Raw genomic sequence first — 26916 nt, forward strand, 5'->3', positions numbered from 1 at the left:
GTTACACCGAGTCTTCCTGCAGGTCTTTTACAGTCACTCGAGGGTTTTTCACAACCTGCCTTCTCACAAATCTGCTTGCAGCCATCGATAGCTTCCTTTTTCTGCCCCGTCCAGGTATTTCATACGTTTTCTACCCCTAGCCAGTTCAGGTATTCCATGTGTTCCAGCTCAAGCGCACCTGCTGCAACTAACGAAGCCCTTGATTAATTTCATCAGGTGTGCTTGAGACAATACCTGCTTTGCATATCTGTGCTGTTGTGAGGGATTCTATTCGGGGGGGTGAATCATTTTACACTGGAGAGCGTTGCATTTTCGGTTGAATTTGGCGAGACCACTCAAAGCATTCGTCGTGTCGAACTATTTCAACTTTTTTTTGTTGGAGTTGTTCATCGCAAACAGCTGAAAGTCTGTACATTTTGACAATAAACCTGATTTGCACTGGGGGTTGGATCATTTTGATTGCAACTGCATGCGAAGAAAACATAAACGACATTTTAGACACAAATGAAGTGTCCTTCACGGCAACCTACACGCGCGCCCTATGTGTATGTTACGGATAAATAACTTATTATAACTATAAATACAGCACTTTTTTTTTTTTTTTACCACTTTAACTACACTTACATTGACATTCACATTTATTCATTTAGCGGACGCTTTTATCCAAAGCGACTTACGAATGAGGAAATACAAGCGAAGCGATGCATCACGTGGAGAACAATACGAGTAGTGCGACCGTACAAGATTTATAACTGAGTTCTAGAGAAGCAAAGTGCGCAGAGTCGAGCTGTAAGAGCCAGAGTAAGGTTTTTTTTTTTTTAGGATAATGTGGGGGTTGGCAGTTTATGGGTTGGTTAGGTGTTCAGGGAAGAGGTGGGTCTTTATCTGTTTTTTGAAGATGGTGAGAGGTTCTGTGGTTCTGGATTGAGGTTGAAGTTCATTCCACCGCTGAAGGACCGTTAGTGTGAAGGTTCTGGAAAGGGACCATTAGCCACGCTGAGTAGGAACTACTAAGCGTCGGTCGCTAACCGTTCGCAGGTTGCGTGAGGGAACGTACGCCTTCAGGAGAGAGTTGAGGTAGGAGGGAGCTGTTCCAGACAAGGTCTTGTAGGTGAGTATCAAGGCCTTGAATTTGATGCGGGCGGATACAGGAAGTCAGTGGAGGGAGATGAAGACGGGTGTGACTTGGGTTCTCTCGGGCTGGTTGAAGACGAGGCGTGCGGCTGCATTCTGAATCATCTGAAGGGGTTTGATGGAGCTGCCGGGAGGCCCGAGAGTAGTGCGCTGCAGTAGTCCAGTTTTGATATGACAAGAGCCTGGACTAGTATCTGTGAGCTAGATTTTGGGTTTCGGTGAGGCAGGGTCTGATTCTCTGGATGCTGTACAGGATGAACCTACAGGACTGTGCAGTTGTTGAGATGTGGTCTGTGAAGGTCAAGCTGTCATCAAAAGTCACCCCAAGGTTCCTGGCTGTCCTGGTTGGCTTGAGTGTGGTTGAGTGAGGTTTCTTTCTCTCCTTTTTTCTTTCTTTCCTTCCTCTTTTTTCTTTCGTTCGTTTATTCCTTCCTTCCTCCTTTCCTTCTTTCCTTCTTTATTTCTTTCTGCTTATTTCCACCTGACCTTACTTTCTCATTCTAAACTCTTTCATTCCTTCATTCCTTCCTTCCTTTAATTTCTTTCTTTCTTCCTTCCTCCTTTAATTTCTTTCTTTCTTTCTTTCTTTCTTTCTTTCTTTCTTCCCTCCTATAATTTCTTTCTTTCTTTCTTTCTTTCTTTATTTATTTCTTCCTTCCCTCCTATAATTTCTTTCTTTCTTTCTTTCTTTCTTTCTTTCTTTCTTTCTTTCTTTCTTTCTTCCCTCCTATAATTTCTTTCTTTATTTCTTTCTTTCTTCCCTCCTATAATTTCTTTCTTTATTTCTTTCTTTCTTCCCTCCTATAATTTCTTTCTTTATTTCTTTCTTTCTTCCTTCCTTTAATTTCTTTCTTTCTTTCTTTTTCTTTCTTTCTTTCTTTCTTCCTTCCTTCCTTCCTTCCTTTAATTTCTTTCTTTATTTCTTTCTTTCTTGCTTCCTTTATTTTCTTCCTTCCTTCCTTCCTTCCTTTAATTTCTTTCTTTCTTTCTTTCTTTCTTTCTTTCTTTCTTTCTTTCTTCCCTCCTATAATTTCTTTCTTTATTTCTTTCTTTCTTCCTTCCTTTAATTTCTTTCTTTCTTTCTTTCTTTCTTTCTTTCTTTATTTCTTTCTTTCTTTATTTCTTTCTTTCTTCCCTCCTATAATTTCTTTCTTTATTTCTTTCTTTCTTCCTTCCTTTAATTTCTTTCTTTCTTTCTTTTTCTTTCTTTCTTTCTTTCTTCCTTCCTTCCTTCCTTCCTTCCTTTAATTTCTTTCTTTATTTCTTTCTTTCTTGCTTCCTTTATTTTCTTCCTTCCTTCCTTCCTTCCTTTAATTTCTTTCTTTCTTCCTCCCTTCCTTTCCTGCCTTCCTCTTTTTTCTTTCATTCATTTGTTCCTTCTTTCCCCTTTCCTTCTTCCTTCCTTCCTTCCTTCTCTTTCTTTCCTTCTGTACGTTTCCATCTGTCCTTATTTCTTTCTTTCCGTCTATCTTTCTTTCTTTCGTTCTCTCTGCCCATTCTCATCTGCGCTTATTTCCTCATGACTAATTTACCTCCTTGCTTCCATCCTTTCCTTCTTTACCCTCATACATTCTTGCTTTCTCATTTTTTTCTCTCTTTTCCTAACAACAAACAGACAAAAAAAAAAAAAAAAAAAAAACCCAACAAGAACGAGCAAGCAGATGGAGACTTTAGCAGAAGTGGGTCAGTGTGACTTTCTCTCCTCCAGCACATGGCTCGTGATGAGCGTGACGTCAGAAGTGAGTCAGACAAACACTGACGGAGTGAGAGGATCTTCAGGGATAAGCTTGACTTCACTCGGTTCTGCTACTAACATCTGCACACTCCGCTCTTCACCGTGTATTTGTGAAGGTGGAGGAGTCCAGCTTGCATCTGTGAGTTCTATATACAACCCTATATGATGTCCATATGATAGATAGATAGATAGATAGATAGATAGATAGATAGATAGATAGATAGATAGATCATATTATGGTTGAGCTGAGATTCTCTAACCATGCAAAGAACTCTGTAAGAACCCTGCGTACTTGCTTATTACTTATTTTTAATACTACCCAAAAAAAAAAAATGACCGCTTTGTGTTCTTCCGTGGTTCTTTGTGAGGTTTAGAGCTCTTGCTTTTTATAAAAGTGTTTTATTTAGAACCCTTTCTGAGAGAGAATCTTTATATAATAGCGTTCTACATAAAACATTTAATGGTTCTTTGGGGTTTTGAAGGCTTCTAGATTTCTAAGAGTGTATATCATATCATATTGATATCAACAAGGTACTGAAGAAAAGAGGTTCAATCCAGAACCCTTCATTTTCCTTCGGTTTTCGTATCTGAGGGAAATCTTAAAGGTTCTATGGAGAACCCTATAACATAGTGTTTCCAAATCAGTACACCGTTTAGAAAAAACATGTTTGTCAAGAGATTTTTGCTTTGTACCTCAGAGGAAAGCCTTAAAGGTTCTATGTGGCACCCTACAACACAGTATTATCATATCCGTTAGGGTTCTACGGAGAATACCTTTAGAACTCTTGACTAACAAGTACCCTTAAGGAACCCTTTTCTCTTAGAGTGTATGTGTTTATTATTTTTGTATAATATATCCTTAGAAAAAAAAGAGATTACCCATTATCTATCTTTCACGGTTCTTCGTTAAGGGGTCTTTGTTTCATTTGGAAACCTTTTCGGAGAGACAATCGTTATATTGTAGGATTCTACCGAACGTAGAACCTTTAATGGTTCCTCTAGAGTGTACATGTGAGCATGTTATTACTGATAATTTACTGAAATTTTGTTACACTCTTAGAAAATGCTAACTCTTAAGGGTTCTGAATTTAACCTTCTGAAGGGACTTTTAAAGGTTCTGTGGAGAACTCTACCGCATACACCTTTAAGAAAAAAAAAATGAGTTTCTCAAGAGTTCTTTGGTTTGTCCCTCTGAATAAAGCCTTCAAAGTTATATGCACAACCCTACAATACAGTAGAACACCTTTAGGAAGCTAGGTAGAACCCTACAGCAGTGGGTTAGCATTTCAGAAAGGGGCCCTTGTAGAGCCTCTTGAACCTTTAACCATCCAAAGAACCCTTGAGGAACCCTTTTCTTTAAGAGTTTACAGTGCATCCGGAAAGTATTCCCAGCGCTTCACTTTTTCCACATGTTGTTATGTTACAGCCTTATTCCAAAATGGATTCAATTCATTATTTTCCTCAAAATTCTACAAGCAATACCCCATGATGACAACGTGAAAGAAGTTTGTTTGAAATCTTTGCAAATGTATTAAAAATAAAAAAACAAAAAAAGGACATGTACATAAGTATTCACAGCCTTTGCCATGACACTCAAAATGTGCATCCTGTTTCCACTGATCATCCTGGAGATGTTTCTACAACTCGATTGGAGTCCACCTGTGGTCAATTCAGTTGATTGGACGTGATTTGGAAAGGCACACACCGGTCTATATAAGGTCCCACAGTTAACAATGCATGTCAGAGCACAAACCAAGCCATGAAGTCCAAGGAATTGTCTGGAGACCTCCGAGACAGGATTGTACCGAGGCACAGATCTGGGGAAGGGTACAGAAACATTTCTGCAGCATTGAAGGTCCCAATGATCACAGTGGCCTCCATCATCCGTAAATGGAAGACGTCTGGAACCACCTGGACTCTTCGTAGAACTGGCCACTCGGACAAACTGAGCGATCGGGGGAGAAGGGCCTTAGTCAGGGAGGTGACCCAAAACCCGATGGTCACCCGGACAGAGCTCCAGCGTGTCCCTGTGGAGAGAGGAGAACCTTCCAGAAGAACAACCATCTCTGCAGAACTCCACCAATCAGGCCTGTATGGTAGAGTGGCCAGACGGAAGCCACTCCTCAGTAAAAGGCACATGACAGCCCACCTGGAGGACTCTCAGACCATGAGAAACAAAATTCTCTGGTCTGATGAAACAAAAATTGAACTCTTTGGCCTGAATGGCAAGCGTCATGTCTGGAGGAAACCAGGCACCACTCATCACCTGGCCAATACCATCCCTACAGTGAAGCATGGTGGTGGCAGCATCATGCTGTGGGGATGTTTTTCAGCGGCAGGAACTGGGAGACTAGTCCGGATCGAGGGAAAGATGAATGCAGCAATGTACAGAGACATCCTTGATGAAAACCTGCTCCAGAGCGCTCTGGATCTCAGACTGGGGTGAAGGTTCATCTTCCAACCGGACAACGACTCTAAGCACACAGCCAAGATAACAAAGCAGTGGCTACAGGACAACTCTGTGAATGTCCTTGAGTGGCCCAGCCAGAGCCCAGACTCGAACCCGATTGAACATCTCTGGAGAGATCTGAAAATGGCTGTGCACCGACGCTCCCCATCCAACCTGATGGAGCTTGAGAGGTCCTGCAAAGAAGAATGGGAGAAACTGCCCAAAAATCGGTGTGCCCGGCTTGTAGCATCATTCTCAAAAAGACTTGAGGCTGTAACTGCTGCCAAAGCTGCTTCAACAAAGTATTGAGCAAAGGCTGTGAATACTTATGTACATGTGCTTTTTTTGTTTTTTATTTTTAATAAATTTGCAAAGATTTCAAACAAACGTCTTTCACGTTGTCATCATGGGGTGTTGTTTGTAGAATTTTGAGGAAAATAATGAATTTAATCCATTTTGGAATAAGGCTGTAACAAAATAAAATGTGGGAAAAGTGAAGCGCTGGGAATACTTTCCGGATGCACTGTACATTACATTTTTATTGTAGGATTCTAAAGACATGTATTAATGGTTCCCAAAGAGGTTCTAGATCTAACCTTTAAGTGTTCATATCAATACACGGTATTAACAATGAAGTATTCATTATCCAAAAAAAATAAAAAATCTTTGGGAACCCTTTTCTTTAAGTGTTCGCATGCTTATTGTAGTGTTCTAAACAGCACCATCAGTGGTTCCCAGAGAGGTTCTCGATTTACCTTTAAAAATAAAGCATCCATCACACTCTTAGTCCTTCAAGAATCCTTAAAGGTTCTTTAGTTTATCCTCCTGACAGATCCTTTAAAGGTTCTATGCCGAACCCTACTACAGAGGGTTCTTAAGAATCATTCATCGATTTCTGCAATATATTGCTTCTCTATTTAAAAATCGATATTTAACATATCTGGTCTTTCTCTAAAGCTGCTTTGTGACAATGTCCATCGTTAAAAGTGCTTATATAAATAAAACTGAAGTGAATTCTTCTGAATTCTGGATGGATAAGGGTTCTTAGCTTCCTAAATGGGTTCGACTTGGTTCTGACACTGACGTGCATCCTTATTGGAAAGCATAAACCAATAAAGATACACTATCAGAAATAAAAACACACGCTTAGCACCCGACACAGGTTCTACTTGGTACTCTATCAGATTTGGGTCCAAGTAGAACCTGTTTTAGATGCTGAGAGTGTATCCTTATTGGTTTTATGATATTGAGATGCAGTCTTGCTGCAGTGTTTTGTATATGAAGTAAAGGCGGTAGCGGGTTCTCACAGGTGCCTGGCGCCCGGAGTGTGCATTAAAGCCGGGCTGTAGTCTAGCCGTCTCTCTGCTAGCAGTGTGTTCTCCCTCCCACGGGAGACTCTCACTGACCACTGTGAACCCGCTGACCAGGAAAAGCGGCTGCATCCTCTCTCTCTCTCTCTCTCTCTCTGTCTCGCTCTCACTCTCTCTCTCTCTCTCTCTCTCTCTGGAAGCCAGACAGGCGAGACTAGACTGCTGAGGGTGAGGGCGATGCAGAGGTCCTTGCTTCATTTCAGCCCTCGTGATAAGCTTCAGTGTGAGCTCTTGCAACAGATACATTAAACACGCCACACTCTTGATTTACGGTGAATTATAATCCCTCACGCGGCATATTTCACGATATCGTCGTCATGATACAAACCAGCGACTTCTTAGCGTTAGCTTCCAGACTGTTCTTTCCTCTTCATAAATCTTGCATGGACATTCAAAACCCATGGAACACATGTCCATATTTAACATCGGACACTTCGCTTTCCGGTGGGATTTGAGGAATAGGACACTTTGTGCGATTCATCTCAAGTCGCTGGAGCTGAACTGGAAATAGGTACAAGAGTGACTTACATAAGAAACGCAAAATGCGCCGCATGGATCCCGTTTCAGCGTGTGTCGAACAGGACGTGTCGTTGCAGCACAGCGAGACTTCGGCGCAAGAGGCTAATCTAGAGTTGCGATTGATTGCGATTCTCACATCTGTAATCCCGGTTGTAAAGCAAAAGCCCGGTTTATATTCGAACACATCGATCACTTCTATCGTAACAGCTCATTCCCAGAGACTCATACTTCACATAAACTAATTAAAAATCATATAAACGGATATGAAGTACGGCATGTCTCTCTTTAATAATGAGGAAAGAAATGTAATAGTTGGCAAATCACCGTGGTACTGTATAAGAGGAGTAGAAATAGTTCAGGACATACTGTTATAGACAAAATAATCAATAGCACACCCTGCCATGTTTTATTAGGCTTCTAAACAACAGCCAAACTAGCTGGGGTTATTTTTTTAAACATAAAATAACAAACAAACAAACAACTTAATAAACAAACAAAGAGAACAACATTTTCTCCTTGAAAACAAACAAACAAACTTTTCGCTTTTACTATCATGTTGTATATGGGTCATCAGGTGTGACGCTGTAAATCTTCACTCGAAGGATTCCTCGGACCGATCCTACGGCACGTGTCGTCCGACGTTTCTTCAGTTCCCCGCTCACTTCAGTTCCTACCTGCGTTAGTTCTCGTTTGCTGTTTGGCACCGAAAAAACAAACAAACTAATAACTGTGATTTTTATCTGATCCCGTCTTACCCAACCTCGGACTAAATGTGAGTTTAGAGACGTTTATGAGGGAAAAAAAATTCCCCCCAAGCTTGGGAGGAAGTTGCAGAGATCATTTGTTGCCTCTGGTGAGTGGTTGTAGCTAGTACAGTTAGCTTACTTTGCTAATCTGCTGATTAAGCTAGGTATGAAGTATGAAGTTGAGTGTATAACATTGAGTAACTCATAAACCTAAATACATTTTAAAGAAAAGTGGGGGCGTATAAATTTTTATAGAGGGCTTTACATTATGGCTAATACTGTAAAAAAAAAAAATAATAATAAAATAAATAAATAAATAAATCCCGTAAAGTCCACGGCCTTTAAAAGCGACAACAATAGCGGTTGCTACACATCCAAAAGAGTCTACAAGCGACACGTCCTGTAGACAGGCCTCTCCGTAGACAGTGGTGGTTCTAGACCATTCCAACAGAAAGGGCCAGACTGGTGCCAATAGTTTTGTTAGAGGAACTAGCTTAGATTAGACACTAGACACTTTTCCTGTCTCGTTGTCTTTTTCAAGGCTCGGTCGCGCCTTGTTCCACTTCCCATCAACAAGTGTAACAAAACCTCTTCCGATCCACACGGGACACTCGGCACGTAGTTTTAATGGTGGTCTGACTAGAAAACACCGCCATTCGGTCGCGAAAACTGCTCAGGTTCCGTACGTAGTAATTCTAATAATGTGGAGTTCACGCCACATAGGGGGGCCGAGCATTTCATCTCATGTCCAGAGGTGTGCTCAGATGGAAGCACTCGAGGTACGTTATGACTCATATTGCTATAGAGCAAGTTTGCGTGTTAATATTCAATGTTGCCTCAGTAACAGGGGGTCAATACAGTAAGCAAACACACACACACACACACACACACACACACAAACGCCCACTCCTGATTGATGATTATGCTTGCTTTCCGCATTAGAAAGGTCTCCGAATTAACTTGGTTCTGATTCATCCTAATGAAGCTTGACTGGAAACTGGTGTGAGAGTTACATAAGAGACACAAAGACGGACTGTGGATCCCACTTTGGTGAATCATGGTATTAAATGTTAAATAATTTAAGGACCCTAGGGCCAAACTGCAGCTACGTTCTTAACATCTGCCTGCGTAATTTATAGACAGACGAGAAGCTCGAAGACCAGAATGAAACGGGTAGATAAATAATGTAGTTTGAAATCCGAAATCGAAATTAAACAGCTTGACCTGTTCACGGAGACGAGGCGATGCCAACGTCAACTTGTACGGCCCCAAAAAAGGATTTAACCGGGCTTCACTGGGGTTTTGCGCAAATGTCTTACGAGAAATTATTGTTTCCAATTGCTGTACGTATGGAAAACTGAAAACAGAGGGGAACGTTTGGGGATTCTGACCTGCTTGAAGGACGAATCAGAGATGAATCATGGCTTTGTGCGAACGGTTGAGCTAATATTTGGTGTGCGGAAAGAGCGGACACGAAATCTCAAACTGACACGAATGAAGTGCAGCCGACTGATGAACGGAATAGGACCTAGAGCCGTAGGAGTGATATGATAGCGTGCAAAAGTGTGCACCTCAACTGTGTTTTGAATTTTTCAGCAGTAAGCAGCATACAAGTCAGGACCGGCTACCACTGTGCACGTAGCAACGTTTTAACCGCATCTTCAGCCACATTAGCGTTTGAAGTTCAGTCATTACCGAAGCCGGCGGTGGGATCGGGGTTCTTCTCCCCGCTGCCTGGCACGAGGTAAGTGGGTGGGGTGCCTCTCTCTACCCGCTGTCTGGCTGTGTCCAAGGAGCCACGCTTTTGCCAGGCCTCAATTATGGGGGAGTCATCCAGAACACGCTGAAGCAATTACGGCCCCATATAAATCAATAAACTGCTGCTGCTGCTGCTGCTTTAAAAACGTGATCCGATCCCTACGCGAGCTGAATTCAGCCTCGTTCAGGTTTAGGTTTGATTTCTTTTCCTCTCCCTTTTCTTGAGGCGACTGTGTTGCTTGGCAAGTCCGTAATTATATTTATTACGTGCATTATTACATATAGACAAATTATATATTTAAAAAATCATTACACGTATCAAGGCACATGATTGTTACAGACAAATACAGCTCAAAGGGTACAGGCTGCTTCTTTTTTCTCTCTCTCTTTTTTTCTCTTTAGATGACATTAATCCTGGTTTTCAGGCCTCCATTTTGGAGCGTGTTGAGAAACTCAATAAAACTGAAAATCAGGACCGGTGGTGCAGTAAGGAAGGAGCTTGAATATTTAATTAATGATTATGATTACTCATCTTGCAATACATATCAGGTTGTTTACTTTAGATGAGGTTGTGGGTGACTGGGAAAACGCAGGAGTCATCGGTGTTGTTTATTATGACTTTGTAAAATCTATTCTTTAATATATATATATATATATATATATATATATATATATATATATATATATATATATATATATATATATATATATATATATATATATATATATATATATGTAACTTCTGCAATAAAACTTATCACAAATTATCAAATTATTGCATTACGTGATATTTGATCTTCTATAGTGGAAGATACCATCTACAAATTCCAAAATTGGCACGGGTGTAGAATTTATTTTTATTTTAATTTTTTACATTTTATTAATCAAAACAGTGGCAGAGCATGTATAACCCTGCTGAAGAAAAAACAACAACAACAAAAAAAACAGTAGAAACCATCACAGAAATTCTAATGGTTTCCATGACAAATACCATTACAAACCATCAACTAACCATTAAAACCATTGCCACTATTGGTCCTTAATGGTATCCACTAGACATAACACGCCACCAATAAAAGGCAACAAATTACCAGTAGAGACCCACAGGGACCATTACAGTTTCCATTAAAACTCATGTTTCTGAACTCATGTTCTCCCGGTGTTCGGTTCCCACCGTGGTCCTGTGTGTGCGGAGTTCGCACGTTCTCCCCGTGCTGCGGGGGTTTCCTCCGGGTACTCCGGTTTCCTCCCCCAGTCCAAAGACATGCGTGGTAAGTTGATTGGCGTGTCTAAAGTGTCCGTAGTGTATGAATGGGTGTGTGAGTGTGTATGTGATTGTGCCCTGTGATGGATTGGCACCCTGTCCAGGGTGTACCCCGCCCTGTGCCCGATGCTCCCTGGGATAGACTCCAGGTTCCCCGTGACCCTGAAAAGGATAAGCGGTGGATATATATTATACACTTTTATCAAATAAAATATATTTGTTTTTGTTCATTTTCATGAATACTCGAGGGCAGTGTAAATTTTTTAAAGACTTTATTTCACTCGAACTCATGTCCCCTCACCTGCTACACAATGCCGCTTATGTATTAACTATTAGACGCCGCCATCTTGTGTTTAAAGCAAAATATTGCGAGAACTCCGTGTTGCCAGATTGTAAACAATACCTCTGTATTTCTATTTTCGGTAAAATAACTTTCTTGGGTTTTGGGTTGTACAGTGGTTGTGTTATAAATATATATATATATTTAAAGTTATAGTTAGGGATAAACAGTTAATGGGAAGTTTTATTTATATATCACTCAACAAGTATCTGCTACAAGTGCTACATGACAATCAAATCATGTGAAAAAGAAAAGAAATAAAATGACAAGAATTGATAAAGTAATGAAGTAATAAAATGAAAAGATCTAATCATAAAAAAAGGAGAAGACAGGATAAAAACAGAATAACTCGAAATGACAGAAACTGGACGCTTTTTTATGGTTGTGACTTGCAGTATTAATCATGTCAATCTGGCAACACGGACCAGTGCACGTTCACGATGGTGTACTGTTCCCATGCCAACTACTACCACCGCTGAAGGCGTAAACATGGTAAGGCCAAATGAATACAGTGAAAACTTAAGATTACTGATACTAACCTTAATTTTGAATAAATAAATAAATAGAATTATTATAGCTTTAATGCCACGGAGTGAACCAAATGAACTCATTTAACGTTTATTTTTTCTTTTCTTGTTTAAACAGGAACGTTACTCTGACGTCACTAGTTTAGCAGGAAATTGCGTTGAATGTTAAAATGTTGTGAGCCAAAATGTCTATAATTAGCTAATTATTTAACGTATTTACCTTACCAGCAACTAGATAGATTTAATAATAATAATAATAATAATAATAATAATAATAATAATAATAAATTAATTAATTGATTAATAAAAGTGAATTAATTAGAACTGTGGTTTTCTATTTATTATTATTATTATTATTATTATTATTATTATTATTGGTGAAAATCACAACCACACGTTATCCGTTATTCTATTTATTACTGAGGTTTCTATAGTTATTAGTCTGTTTGGCCTGTTTTTGAGTAACTCAAAAACAAGTCATACGGTAATAATATTAACATTTGAAATATTTGAAATGGATCCATAAAATGAACAAATACAATTATACAAGTTTATTCATCTAAAAAGTGAAGGACGTCGTGCAGACTGTTTTATACTTAAAGGTTTGCTCTAGAAGGTTCAGATTGCATTACATTACAGCATTTGGTTGTATAAAATGTGATATTTTACAATAATGCATTGTATAAATATATCGTTGTCAGGTCATTTAGGGAGTAGGGCACTATTTTAGACACGTGTGCCCTGTTTCAGTAAACTGAGGAGTGGATTTTAAAATAGAAACACACTTGTCCTACATACAAGGAAAACAGCCAATACACAGAGGTAGATTGATGATGCTTTGGAGCTGGCTTTTATGTATTTATTTATTTATTGGCTCTTGTGAAGATACTTAAGCCACACACTTGGTTGCGTCTGCCAGGAGGTTAAGAGATATCCATCCATACATATACAGATCTTCGTTAAGATTGAAAAGGCAAGAGTCTTAAATTTACACAGACTGATCTGCATTTAACAGATCTGCATTCAAACGATCACTGTAAACTTACAATAATCTGATCGATCCTCGTCTTTCCTTTACTTCTCCGCATATGAATGAAGTCTGACAAGAAGAAGCAAAGCAAGCCCGGAAAGGCCAAGAAGGAGAGCAGAAAGAAGAAAGAGGAAGAAGAATGGGGATTCAAGGAGGAGGGTATAGCTTTTCAGCTTTTACTGCCATTCTACTTTAAAATAATTCCTAATCCAAGGTATCTAACTAAACTAAAGCACTGATATTGACATACTGCAGAAAATGAATGTCATTATAATATTGCTATAATAAAGTCACTCAATGTCTGTACATATCGGTTTAGAGACCTTGCTTCCTTCTTTTTTCTCCACGCATGGAAACTATGAAATGAAATTCTGCAGTGCTAGCATGTGCAAGATGATCTGAAATCAAAATGGACCCCTTTTCCCTCGTTAGCTCATATCCTTGCTCACATTGTGAATAAATTATCCACACTCTAGGGGCTCTAAATATAACAGACAGCACGTTTAATGCCCATCTTTGATGTACATTAAATAATTTATGTACCCCTGTGGCAGAGGAAGCTCGCCTGATTGCAGAGAAAGAAGAGCAGGAGAGGCTGGAGAGAGAACAAAAGGAAGAGGAAGAACGACTGAGACTCGAATTAAAGGTCAGGTCCGGTTTTGTCAAATTTGGTTGGTGCAAAACACAACCGCAAAGCTTTACAGAGCTTCATGGGTCTGAAATCAGGTCTCTGAATAATCGAGTGAATGTATTTCTCTGTGACAGGACCGGGAGCGCAGAGAGGATGAGCTGAATGAACTGCGCCTCATACTGGAGGAAAAGCAGAAAGACCTGAACATGTGGGAAGCTGCAGCCAGGGAGAAGGCCGAAGTAATGGACTGGTGCCTTTTACTTGCTTTATTTACTTAATTGAACATTGCTGTGGGGTACCACAGGGTTCAGGACGGTGCCCTCATGGTTTAAAAAAAAAAAACACGGTGAAAGTGACCTCTAGGGTGCCCTATGATAGATATAATGTGATAAAATGCCCTCTAGGGTGCCCTATGATAGATATAATGTGATAAAATGCCCTCTAGGGTGTCCCTATGGTAGATATAATGTGATAAAATGCCCTCTAGGGTGTCCCTATGATAGACATAATGTGATAAAATGCCCTCTAGGGTGTCCCTATGGTAGATATAATGTGATAAAATGCCCTCTAGGGTGTCCCTATGATAGACATAATGTGATAAAATGCCCTCTAGGGTGTCCCTATGGTAGATATAATGTGATAAAATGCCCTCTAGGGTGTCCCTATGATAGATATAATGTGATAAAATGCCCTCTAGGGTGTCCCTATGATAGACATAATGTGATAAAATGCCCTCTAGGGTGTCCCTATGATAGATATAATGTGATAAAATGCCCTCTAGGGTGTCCATATGATAGATATAATGTGATAAAATGCCCTCTAGGGTATCCCTATGATAGATATAATGTGATAAAATGCCCTCTAGGGTGTCCATATGATAGATATAATGTGATAAAGTGCCCCCTAGGGTGCCTCTATGATAGATACAACCGCAATTCCAAAAAAGTCGGGATGCTGTATAAAATGTAAATACAAAGAGAATGCAATGATCTGTAAATCTCAGAAACCCATATGTTATTCATAATAGAACATAAACTGAGTAAACGTACAATTTTAAGAAAAAAATAAGATGATTTTGAATTTGATGGCCGCAACACGTCTCAGAAAAGTTGGGACAGGGGCAACAAAAGGCTGGAAAAGTAAGTGTTACTAAAAAGAAACAGCTGGAGGTTAATTGGCAACAGGTCAGTAACATGAATGGGTATAAAATGTCATAAAGTACCAGGGGGTCCCTCTAGTGGAAAATATGTGATGCAGTACCCTAACGTGATGAAGTGCCTTGATAACCTTCCAGTTGAGATAACAAGATGCCGTGCCCTACAGGCTTCCCTACCTGTGAGAAAATGAGATGAAGTGAAATCTACATGTGAAAATGATCCCTCTAGTATGCCTGTATGGTAGGAAAAAACATGAGTTAATGCCCTCTTGGTGCCCTATTTATTCCGACTGCTTCCAACCCTGTTTTAGACACTATTTTTGGCTCTTTTTTATTATTGTTATTAATTGTCTGTCCAGGCATCTACACTTTTAAACACCTTTTTGCTTTTTATATAAGATTATCAGATTTAGTCAGCAGGTTTTAAGATAAATGTCCGAAAGGCCATTTGAACCCATTTGAACTCAGTCTTTTTGTTATGTAGTTGTAGACAGTATTAGACATTTGATGAACACCAGCTCTTTGTCTCTGTAGTGGGATCGGTACATGATTTGTGATGGCAGTCCAAACCCTGCTGTTCAACCCGAGATCAACACCTTCATCACTCTGTGGAAGGAGGACCCACAAGTGGACATCCAGACCATCCTACAACAATGTACTTTGGCCTTGCGGGTATGAATCCAGTCACCTGAGATCCAGATAAGAGATTTTCACTTGATTCAAAACTAGTACACTGGGCAAGAAAAGATCTGCTATTTATTTGCTTTTCTGGGTTTAGCTAACAGATGAACTGGAGCTTCTTTTGAGTGAGGAGACTGAACCTGGGATTATTCAGGTGCATCAGGACACACTACAGTCTCTGCAGAGTCTCATCCATGCCAAACAACAGATGGCCACTGAAGAGATCCTCAAGGTAAAAGTGGAGTTTGCAAAAATAAGTCATACTGCATCAGTCTTAGACATGCAGTGATCTGAGCACGTACTTGGGTGTGCTGATTATAGGAAAATTATCAACGACAGGGTGGTGTGATGCACCAGAGTTAATTTTACCACTGTGAAGTTGATTATTTTTCTATAACAGCACATCCTGAAGTGTTTTATTCCTCTTATTCTACAGTAGTCCATCCATCCATCCATCCATTTTTTACACTGCTTGCCCTGGTGAGGGTCACAATGGCAGCATACTAAGTATGCTGCCTTTCCTCAGCAACAGATTCCGGCTCCTCCTTGGGGATTCCCAGGCATTCCCAGGCCAGCCGGTAGATATAATCCCTCTAGCGTGTCCTGGGTCAGCCTCGGGGTCTCCGCCCAGTGGGGCGTGCCCGGTAGAGCTGCAGAGGCAGCTTATCTTACCAGATGCCTGAACCACCTCAACTGGCTCCTTTCGATCCATGGAAGTAGCGACTGTACTCCGAGGCTTTCCTGGATTACTAAACTCCTCACCCTATCCCTAAGGGTGAGTCTAGCCACCCTGCGGAGAAGCCTCATTTCCACCGCTTGCACCCGTGATCTCGTCCTTTCGGTCACTGCCCAATGGTCATGACCATAGGTGAAGATGGGGAGGTAGATCGACATGCAAACCACGAGCCTTGTCTGAGGACTCAGCTCCTGCTTCACCACCACAGACCGATACATCACCCTCAATACTGCAGACGCTGCAGCGATCCTCCTGACTCTCACGCAACCCCTTTCCATCACTCATGAACAAAGCCCCGAGCCAAACCATGGCCACAGACTTGGAGGTCAATCCAGCCACTTCACGCAGCAAAACACTTGAGTGTGTGTTGAAGATCACAGTCGGATAGAGCAAGAAGCACAACATCATCTGAAAACAGCAGCGATGCCACCTCCAAGCCCCCAAACTGGATACTCTCTTTACCTCGGCTGTGCCTTGATATCCTGTCGATGAAAATCACAAACAGGGGTAGGGACAAGACGCACCCTTGGCGGAGTCTAACACCCACCTTGAACGTTGTGACTTAAAACAGAGAATACGGACACAGCTCTCACTTTGAGAATAAAAGTACTGAAAGGCACGTATAAGCGGCCCTGGCACCCCATACTCCCTCAACACCTCCCACAAGACATCCCAGGGAACACAGTCATATGCCTTCTCCAAGTCCACAAAATATATGTAATCGGGATTCGCATACTCTCATGCCCCCTCAAATGTCTGTGAAAGGACAAAGAGCAAGTCCACATTATTCTCCAGCACTCTGGTATAGGCTTTACCAGGGAGGCTGAGAAGTGTGATCCCTGTGTTGTTGGAACACACCCTATGGTCCCCTTTCTTGACGATGGGGGACCACCACCCCAGTTTGTCAATCCAATGGAACTGTACCCGCCTTCCACAAGACACTGAAGAGGCATGTTAGCCACGCCACCCCAACATTATCCAGTGCTTTCAACATCTCCAGAAGAATCTCGTCTACCCCTACAGCTTTACCGCTGCTGTCCCGCTGTCCCTTCCTAAGGCACCGAATGGTTTGCCAGAACAATTTTGAAACCATCCAATAGTCATTCCCCATGGCCTCTCCAAACTCCCACACCCAAGATTTTGCTTTGGTGACATCCCCTGCTGCAGCCCTCTTGGCCAGCCAGTACCTCTAAATCGACTCTGGAGACCTATACACGAGCATCGCTTGGAAGGCCTCCTTCTTTCACTTGACAGTTCCCCTCACCACCAGTGTCCACCAGCAGGTCCTGGGGTTGACAGGCACCAACCACCTCCATGCCACAGCTAGTTGAGGCCACCTCCTCAAGGTCTTGAACAAGGTCCGTTCAGTCTCAATGTCCTTGTCCTCACTTTGTCCGGAAGTGGGAGTTGAAATCTTTCCTCACAGCATCGTCTGCCAGACTTTCCCAGCAGACCCTTACTGCTCGTTTGTGTCTTCCGGGCCTATCCATCCAGCGACCCATTTGTCAGATCCAACTCACCACCAAGTGGTGATCAGTTGACAGCTCTGCCCCCCTCTTCACCCGGGTGTCCAAAACATAAGGCCTTAGGTCCAAAGATACAACTATAAAGTCAGTCATCGTCCTTCGGCCCAAAGTGCTCTGGTACCAAGGACACTTGACTGTTTGAACAGTCAAGTTCGAGCACAAGGGTGCTCATAAGTGGACTTGGTGTACCACAGTAATTTGATGATTAATACAAACCTATGATTTGGAGCTGCACTATTGTCAGAGCTGATTTTATAAAAAATGAATCAACACCTTCTGACCAATCAGATTCCAAAATTCAACACCGCTGTGGTATTAAACACACACACTCACACACACACACACACACATACATATATATATATATATATATATATATATATATATATATATATATATATATATATATATATACACACTGCAGTCTCTCCTGAAGGCGTACGTTCCCTCACGCAATCTGTGATCAATCAACGGCCAACGCTTAGTGGTACCTACTCAGCGTGGCTCAAGGTCTCTTTCCAGAACCTTCACACTAACTGTCCCTCAGTGGTGGAATGAACTTCCAACCTCAATCCGGACCACAGAATCTTTCACCATCTTCAAAAAACAGCTAAAGACGCACCTCTTCCGTGAACACCTAACCAACCCATAAAATAAATAAATAATAATAAAAATAAATAAAAATGACTCTGGCACTTACACCTCTACTCTGTGCACTTTGCTTCTTCTATAACTCAATTAATGGATCTTGTACAGTAGCACTACTTGTATTGTTCTCTGCTTGATATATCGCTTTGCTTGTATTCTCTCATTTGTAAGTCGCTTTGGATAAAAGCGTCTGCTAAATGAATAAATGTAAATGTAATGTAAATGTTATATATATATATATGTGTGTGTGTGTGTGTGTGTGTGTGTGTGTGTGTGTGTTTCAGTCAGCTACAACTTGTTCAGACATCGAGACTGGGAACATGCAGATGATAGTGCGAGATGATAACATCACTCTATGCTTGTGGGCTAATATAAAAAAAAATCCCAGGTAAGTGCATCTTTACTTCTAATTTATACCATTTATATACGATATTTCATTATATTTCTTCTTCTTATCTTTTACTGAAACATTTAAAGTACCCATGAATGTAATAATGGGCTTTTAAGACTAATTTCACTCTATGATAGAAATAAAGTGATAAAGTGCCCCCTAGGTTGTCCCAATGATAGTCACAATGTGATAAAGTGCCCCCTTCGGTGCCCCTACAAAAGACGTAATATGATAAAGTGCCCTCTAGGGTGTCCCTACGATAGACATAATCTAATAAAGTGCCCTCTAGGGTGCCTCTACGATAGATATAATGTGATAAAGTGCCCTCTAGGGTGCCTCTATGATAAATATAATGTGAAAAAGTGAGTGCCCCTATGATAGTCATAGTCATGTACATGTGCTTGGATACTGGTGTTCTTATCTTCCTCTCTGAAAGGAATTATTTTAGGGTTCTACACAGGACCCGTAAGGACTCCTAATAGAACGAATAGCCGAAAAAGCTTTTACGGTGTGAAATAAAAACCTAATTCAATCCCTCGATACTAATTATCGTCACTAACCATCATAATGAAATTCAGATTAAAGCGCTTTTAGATTAACATGACAAAATTTATCACAATAAATGTTCGTCCTTTCAGAGCACAGGTTCTATGTACACCTTAACACCTGAGGATTTTTTATTTTAGGAAAGTTTCCAAGAGGAACCCTTTTGAAAATGTTTCCTTTAGGGTTCTTTAGGTAGTATTAGTCCTCTTTAAAGCCTTAACGTTTCTATGTATAACTTAACAAATTAGGATTTCCCTTTTAGAGAGGGTTCCAAGAGAAACCCTGTTAACAAAAGGGTTCCTCGAAGGCTCTTTGGGTAGTTCTTAGTCCTTTTGTTTTGTTGTAGGATATTCGTTACAGCAGCAGCTCATGATATTAAAATTCATTCCTGAAACAAAAATGGCGACCTTTCAGAGACGCCCGAAGAAACTTAAAGAAAGTGAGTGTACATTCCAAGTGTTGACGTTCAACTTGTATGATTTTTCCCACGCAGATTTAAAGGCTACCATTTCCAGGGGGCGGGGCTGAGTTTCGAGCTTCCTAAACCGTTAATTCTGAGTGACATTAGCGTGCGGATCCTTCACACCCGCTACGATCACCTGAGCCACCTGAGCCTCCGGACACAAGCTCAGAATAAAAGTCCTTCTGCAGAAGAAGAAGCTGAAGCAGACGCTGAGACTCTCAGTGAGACCGCTAAAGCGCTGGAGGACGGAGGGATGAAGGGAGAAGACGAGGGGAGAAAAAGTGTACAGCAAGGAAAGGACGATCTCCGGTCACTTAAATCGTCTGAAGGCAAGAAGGTGAGGAGGGTGTGCTGAGCTGAGGATATACGTCTTCAACGAGATGACGTGCCGATATTGATCTGGTGTTTTTGTGTGTGTTTCAGAGTAGGGTTAGTGTGCGTTCAGCTAAAGAGGGGGAGAAAAGTTCTTCACTAAAGCTACATGAGGAGCCAGAGGATCATTCAGAGAGCATCGTTGAAGGAGTGACCTCCTCTGGAGAAGCAGAAGGTTGGAATCATGGAAATGTTCAAAAAGCATTGACAAAACATTGACACAGGCAGGATGTGTCTGGACAAAAACAAGCTCTTCCTTTTATAATCTATCTAAGACTGAACTTGTTTGGGGGCGGGGCTCAGGCACGCCCCCTCCCCCGTTTTGACGAGGTTCAACAACTTATGCTTTTGTGCTCACCATGGTTGTGAAGAGTGGTTATTTGAGTTACCATAGCCTTCCTATCAGCTTGACTCGGTCTGGCCATTTGCCTCTGATCCTTCTCATCAAGACATTTCTTCCCACATAACTAGATGCTTTTTTTTGTTTTTCACCATTCTGTGTAAACTATAAACAGTTGAGCGTGATAATCCCAGGAGACCAGCAGGTTTCCAAAATACTCAAACTGGTACCAACAACCATGGCGTTCATTTCTGATGTTTAATGTGAGAACAAAAGCTCTGGACCTGTCTCTGCATGTTTCCATGCACTGCACTGCTGCTGCTACATGATTGGATAATGACACGGATGAGCAGGTGTACCGATGGCCAATGAGTGTATTAATAAGGGTTGTTACGGTCTTTCATTGACCATATCAACCGTTTTCTTACCAACATGAAATCTAAAACAGGAAGTAACCTGACAAGTTGAACCAATCACATCACTCAGGAGGCAGAGCTGAGAGTAGATAGCTTCCTCTCTCAAGGCCCTGGGTAAAGAAAAAATACTTGTGAAAATGACCTAAAGTGCTTTTCTCTGTATTACTATTATTTATTAATTTTGATGGAAGTTCTTTGTACAACCACAATTCCAAAAAAGTTGGGACAACATGGATAATGCAAAAAAAAAAAAAAAAAAAAAAAACAACAACAATAAAGAGTAATTTGATAATGCAAATGCACTTGTAATCCGGGCAGAATGTGGTTCGGCGTTGTCCTGCTCTGGATGGCAGATTATGTTGCTCCAAAATGTGTACATATCTTTCTGCATTAATGCTGCCCTCACCGATGTGCAAGTTACCCATGCCATGGGCACTGACACACTCCCATACCATGACCAACGTTGGCTTTTGGACCTGACACTGATAACAACTTGGATGGTCCTTTTCCTCTTTGGCCCGGAGAACACGACGTCTGTTTTGCCCAAAAACTATTTGAAACGTCGACTCGTCGGACCACAAAACACGATTCCACTGTACTATTGTCCATCTCAGATGAGACCGAGCCCAGAGAACTCGGCGGAGCTTCTGGACAGTGTTGATGTACGGCTTCTCCTTTGCATAGTGAAGCCTTAACTTGCATCTGTGGATGCAGCGGCGAATGGTGTCGAGTGACATAGGTTTACCAAAGTATTCCTGAGCCCATGTCAGGATATCCATTACAGATTCATGCACATTCAGAAGTGCTTTTCGACCTCGCCCTTTACGCTCAGAGATTTGACCGGATTCCTTGAATCTTTTCATTATATTGTGCTCTGTAGAAGGTGAAATGTCCTAAATCCTCCCGATTTGTCTTTGAGGAATGTTGTTCTCAAAGTGTTGGATGATTCGCTGACACATCTGTTGGCAGATTGGCGAGCCTCAACCCATCCTTGCTCTTGCAGGACTAGGCCTTTTTTGGAGGCTCCTTATATACTATGATTAGACGATTGCCTCACCTGTTTCACACCACCTTCTTATTTCAACTCGTCCCATCGCTATTACTCCTAAATTGCCCCGTCCCAACTTGTATGGAATGTGTTGCATGCATCGGTTTCAAAATAAACATTTATCTACAAAAAACTATGCAGATGATTAGGTAACACATCAAATACCTCGTCGTTATACATTTTTTGTTAAATGCAAGTCAAAGTACATTTACAAATCACTCCTCTTTGTTTTTATTAGCATTTTCCATGCTGTCCCAACTTTTTTGGGATTGGCATTGTAGTTTTGGCTCATATACGAAACCCTTAATTTTCCCCAGACGACACTGACGCCGAACCCACTGTAGTGCTGCCAGCGACCGATATCACCGAGCTGCACATCGTGGATCTACATCGGTACACGGCCCTGGGCGGAGTCTACTACTTTGACGTTTTCCATCTACCACCCCAGTCTCTCACTCTCAACGGCTGGGAGATGACAGAGGTGATATCTTCAAAATAATGCCCTCAAACACATGATTTCAGACATCTAGAGAATAAATGTGTGTTTACGTGTGTGTGTGTGTGTGTGTGTGTGTGTGTGTGTGTGTGTGTGTATGTGTGTGTGTTGTCACAGATATTGGATACAGGCCTCCAGAACTTCCCGTATCCTTCAGAACAGCCTCACAGCTCTGTGTCAGGACAGCTGGAGGACAGCGGGACTCAGTCTTACCCACCTGTAGGGGTCACTGTCATTCTACCCGAGTCTGTGATCTTCATGCAGGAGCCACAGGTGGCACGATGGGACCCAGTCGGTAATAAATTAATTAATTAAACCACAATTCCTTGTGGATTCAGTTTTCAACACCTTGAACTAAACTTCACTTCATGAACTTCCTGCATTTTTCTACAATTCATGCCACACTTCTGCACGGTGTAAATTGGTCGCAGGTCAGCACTGGCGAACGGACTGCATCACCGAGACGTCATACAACAGCGAGGAGCGCAGTATGTCCTTTAAGATGGACACTTTCTATGCCTTCACTCTGCTACAGGAGACACACGTTAACATGCCGTTTCAGCATTGGGAGCTTCGACCTCGGGGTCAGGACTCGGTCACGCTCACCATCACCGCAGCACTCTGTGAAGTCAGGATCACTGTCCAGGCAAGTAGTACTCAGAGTGCAGGGATGGGCTTCATGGCCACGGCAGGACGCTCACCGTATAGTCATACAATGACCTGGAATTAATGCAGTCCCGTTCTGGCACATATCCCCAACGTGGAACTAATGGTACAGTCTGTTCTAAAACTATTGGCACCTGTAAAGATAATGACTTTACAAAATAAACACGCCAGTTAAATTTCCAATTGAAACGTCCGGATAATAGATATATTATGCAATAGATATATTTTCCAAAAATGATATACTAAACCAATTAAACAAAAAATACAAATAACAATTTAATACAAAAATTTCACCAGCATTAAAACAAAAAAGAATACTCTTTTATACCAGAAGCATATGTCGTGAAATTATTGGCAGCCCTTAAGGATGAAATACAAATATATTATCATCCTTGTGGAAAACGATATTATAAAACTTACGGATATCATTCCCCAGAAACTCCACCCACATCTGTCATCCATCACCAATCAAAAAAAAACAAAAACAAACTGGAGCTTTCGACACAAAATAGACAGTCAGTTAATGGTCGTGCTGATAATAATGTAACCAGTGTTTTATATAAATAATTGCACTACATTTAAAAATTCAGTTTGATTTTTTTTTTTTTTAAAAATGAGTATACACTCTCATCCATGTTTAACTTTAAATTATTATACAGTATATTGCATATTTGTTTGAGATGCTCATTTTTGTAACGGGTGCCAATACTTTTTGCATTGACGGTTTCTTCTGAGGGGAAAAACAAAACAAAATCTTGCTAATGTCTTCCGTTAACATTTGTGTTTAGCTTGTGAGTGTACCGAGATGGGATATAAAGTTTTCAAAACTGTTTTTGTTTCAGGGGAATCAGTGTATGCTTCAAATGGACCAGGCTCCTGGACTGAACCATATCCTGGGCAAATGGATGAGTCTCCCTGCTCTACAGACAGCCATGAGACGCGCCGGAGTTAACGTATTCGTCAATGAGTATTCGGATAAGTACGTTACTGTCAGTGCCAAGGTAATCGGGCTAATGTGATTGTATTCACGACTGCACTTGAACGAACGATGAAACATTTTCATGAACTGAAACTTCAGTCGTGAAGAGTTACTGAGACAGCACTGACAGGGTTTCGTTTCTTTAGGACCCGCTGATAGAGCACGCAGCGTACGAGCAGATGGCCTTGGTGGCTTCAGCTTTTGTTTTTTCTCGGAGTCAGTGGAACGCTCAATGCGGACAGGAGCATCTCGTCCTTCAGGTATACACACACAAACACACACACACAGACACAGTGGCATAGCCAGACTCAGCCTTGCCAGCTGTTTTCAAAGTAATAAATAGTCAAAAAGTTGCTAGAAGTTGCAAGATGACATCATAGTCTGATTTGCATATTCATTGATTGGCATGGTCGTTTGCATATTGAAACACAAAGATTGTCAGAAGACACTTAATTAGCACGCAATTCACTTTTATTAATTGTAAATATATTCAAGAAGAGAGTTTAAAATGAACAAAAGTGCATGAATGGGATTAACAATGGAGATCAAGGATTGGTCATTGGGAAAAATGGTGATCAGCGATTGGTCATTGGAAAAACAGTGATGAGCGATTGGTCACAGGGGAAAACGGTGATAAGCGATTGGGCACAGGGGAAAACGGTGATCAGCGATTGGTCACAGGGGAAAACGGTGATCAGCGATTGGTCACAGGGGAAAACGGTGATCAGTGATTGGTCATTGGGAAAACGGTGATCAGCGATTGGTCACAGGGGGAAACGGTGATCAGCAATTGGTAATTGGGAAAAAAGGTGATCAGCGATTGGTCACAGGGGAAAACGGTGATCAGCGATTGGGCACAGGGGAAAATGGTGATCAGCGATTGGGCACAGGGGAAAACGGTGATCAGCAATTGGTAATTGGGAAAAAGGTGATCAGCAATTGGTCATTGGGAAAAAAGGTGATCAGTGATTGGTCATTTGGAACGTCACCTCCTGGGTTATTATTATTAGACCAGCTACCTAACATCAGAGAAAACACATTCACATGGAAATTATGAGTTGGAATTTTGGGAGGTTTGTGACAGCCCCGATTTCCTGAGCAAACCCGAGGTAAGGCGAATGAGGACATAAACGCCATGCTTGAACAGAATAATGTCTTAGATAAAAAATAATGATCAACTGATAATAATTAGGCAAAACGTGCTAATGTTCAACATGAACTCAGCTGTATGTTAATGCTAGTTAACGTTAGATTAAAAACTGCCATTCTGCCACATCACGTGATCGACGCTGAACGCTGGCATATTAGCTAGAAATTAAATGCTAAATAGAATTGAGCCAGAATGAGAGCAGGAGAGCTTTCCATAAATCATGCACCAAAACTGAACGTAGACATGAGGCGCCGTATGATCTAAAAATTAACCGTGTGTGACCTGCAGAAAATTCCAGAGAAGTGCCTACAACGCTGCAGGGAAAGCTGAAGTGAAATCCTGTGAGAAAGAAACTAACACATAATATTAATAGTAGTATTATCCAACTGCTAACGTCAGCTAGAAGTTTGAGGCGGTTTCTGGGGTCAATAAAATGTGTATTTTGTGTACTTGTTAGCCATTAGCCAGACAATCAGATTGCTAGCTGCGCAAAGTAACATTAGCTACATCTGTAGATTACACTTAATCATATAGTATTAAAATACTCGAAGAGACCTGTAATTAAATTTCCCCTTCTTATGAGTGGAGCTTCGCCAAGCTCATCAGAACTGCGCTAGTTTTTAGCTAGCATAGCAGTTAATGGAGTTATGGGTGAGTAAGCAAGCTGCCAAGGAACATGAATTAGAAAGGACTATGAAAAGACGATTGCAGTTTTCATGATGTGTATGCCTAGTGCATATTTATTAGGTAAATAGCAGAAGGAAAAGTGCTTTGTTCCTCCACGAAGATCGTTTACATGAGATTTTTGGAAATGGAGCAAAATGCTTCCCGCCACTTTCATAGTTACGTCTCTAACACACACACACACCATCTCTTTAAAGCGGACTTAAAACTAGGTCCACTATTCCCAAAAAGAAAAAAGAAAAAGCTTGTTTGTAGATGCATTTATTTATCGGTACAAATTCATTTGTGGGGACTTAGGCATGTGAGCACCTGGAGGCGGAGCCTGTGCCAGAGGAGGCGTGGTCTCTGTACTTGCTCGCCGCTCAGAGGAGCCAGCGTTTGAAGACGACTGAAACAAGTGACGGATTCTCACCAGAGCTGGCCGAGGAAACAGAGTTCCACTCCACTTTTCTGCACATGCTCAGAGACATCGTCAGCCCGGAGGGGCGGGGCAAATTAAACAACACCCCTTACCTCTTTGTTGATACGGTGCAGAAACTGCTACGTGCCACCCGCTTGTTCACATACTCCTGATCTCTCCCTCACACACACACACTTCACCAAACTGATCACAATGACATCTTTTTACCATCACACACACACCTCTACAGTTTTTTTTAAATATATATATATATATATATATATATATATATATATATATATATATATATATATATATATATATATATATATATATATATTAATATTAGATATTGATATTCTTAACAGTAAATATTAAACTTTAGAGAGTCCAATTCCTGGCACATTAACCACTGATTCAGACATGTGAAACCTTATAGCACCTAATTGTGCTGAAGGGTATTGTTAATTTCTGCTTGGGTATATATACTTTTTATATCTGTTACCTGATTTGTGAAGCTCAACGCCCATCTTTCACGCTTGCAATTAAAGTGCTGTTTTTACCCGTTGTAATGCACGACCAAGGGATTTTACATGCGTGTTTATACCTCAGGGAAACAGGACACAGTTAAGGTCAGCTACAGAACTCCTGAGGAAAAATAATACACTCTTAAGAACGAATTTATTTGCATTTCTTCAGGGCGTCAATCGTTTTA

General features: G+C 41.1%; 1 protein-coding gene across 2 annotated transcripts; it reads left to right on the forward strand.

Moving 5' to 3' along the window:
- Window positions 1–2808: 2808 nt before the first annotated feature.
- Window positions 2809–26443, forward strand: dnai7 (dynein axonemal intermediate chain 7). Of its 2 annotated transcripts, none has more exons than XM_017494796.2 (15): window positions 2809–3008; window positions 12941–13031; window positions 13427–13518; window positions 13638–13742; window positions 15194–15331; window positions 15438–15572; window positions 18535–18638; window positions 19681–19987; window positions 20074–20197; window positions 22144–22307; window positions 22440–22617; window positions 22754–22968; window positions 23831–23989; window positions 24114–24227; window positions 26099–26443. In XM_017494796.2, the coding sequence occupies exons 1-15, from the start codon at window positions 2856–2858 to the stop codon at window positions 26372–26374; spliced, it is 2355 nt and encodes a 784-aa protein (XP_017350285.1). In that variant the 5' UTR covers window positions 2809–2855; the 3' UTR covers window positions 26375–26443. The 2 variants fall into 2 exon arrangements, with proteins under 2 accessions (XP_017350285.1, XP_017350286.1); XM_017494797.2 differs by lacking the exon at window positions 2809–3008 and adding an exon at window positions 11760–11807.
- The last annotated feature ends 473 nt before the right edge of the window (window positions 26444–26916 follow it).

Source organism: Ictalurus punctatus, chromosome 19, assembly GCF_001660625.3.
Source record: "Ictalurus punctatus breed USDA103 chromosome 19, Coco_2.0, whole genome shotgun sequence".
NCBI classification, from domain to species: Eukaryota; Metazoa; Chordata; class Actinopteri; order Siluriformes; family Ictaluridae; genus Ictalurus; species Ictalurus punctatus.

What these genes read in the sequence shown, in the direction of transcription:
- dnai7 (XM_017494796.2), top strand. Translation starts at nt 2,856, where the DNA reads ATGAGCGTGACGTCAGAAGTGAGTCAGACAAACACTGACGGAGTGAGA. An exon ending in CCACTGAAGAGATCCTCAAG is followed by an intron (nt 15,573 to 18,534) that starts GTAAAAGTGGAG and finishes TGTGTGTTTCAG; the next exon opens with TCAGCTACAACTTGTTCAGA. An exon ending in AATCGTCTGAAGGCAAGAAG is followed by an intron (nt 19,988 to 20,073) that starts GTGAGGAGGGTG and finishes TGTGTGTTTCAG; the next exon opens with AGTAGGGTTAGTGTGCGTTC.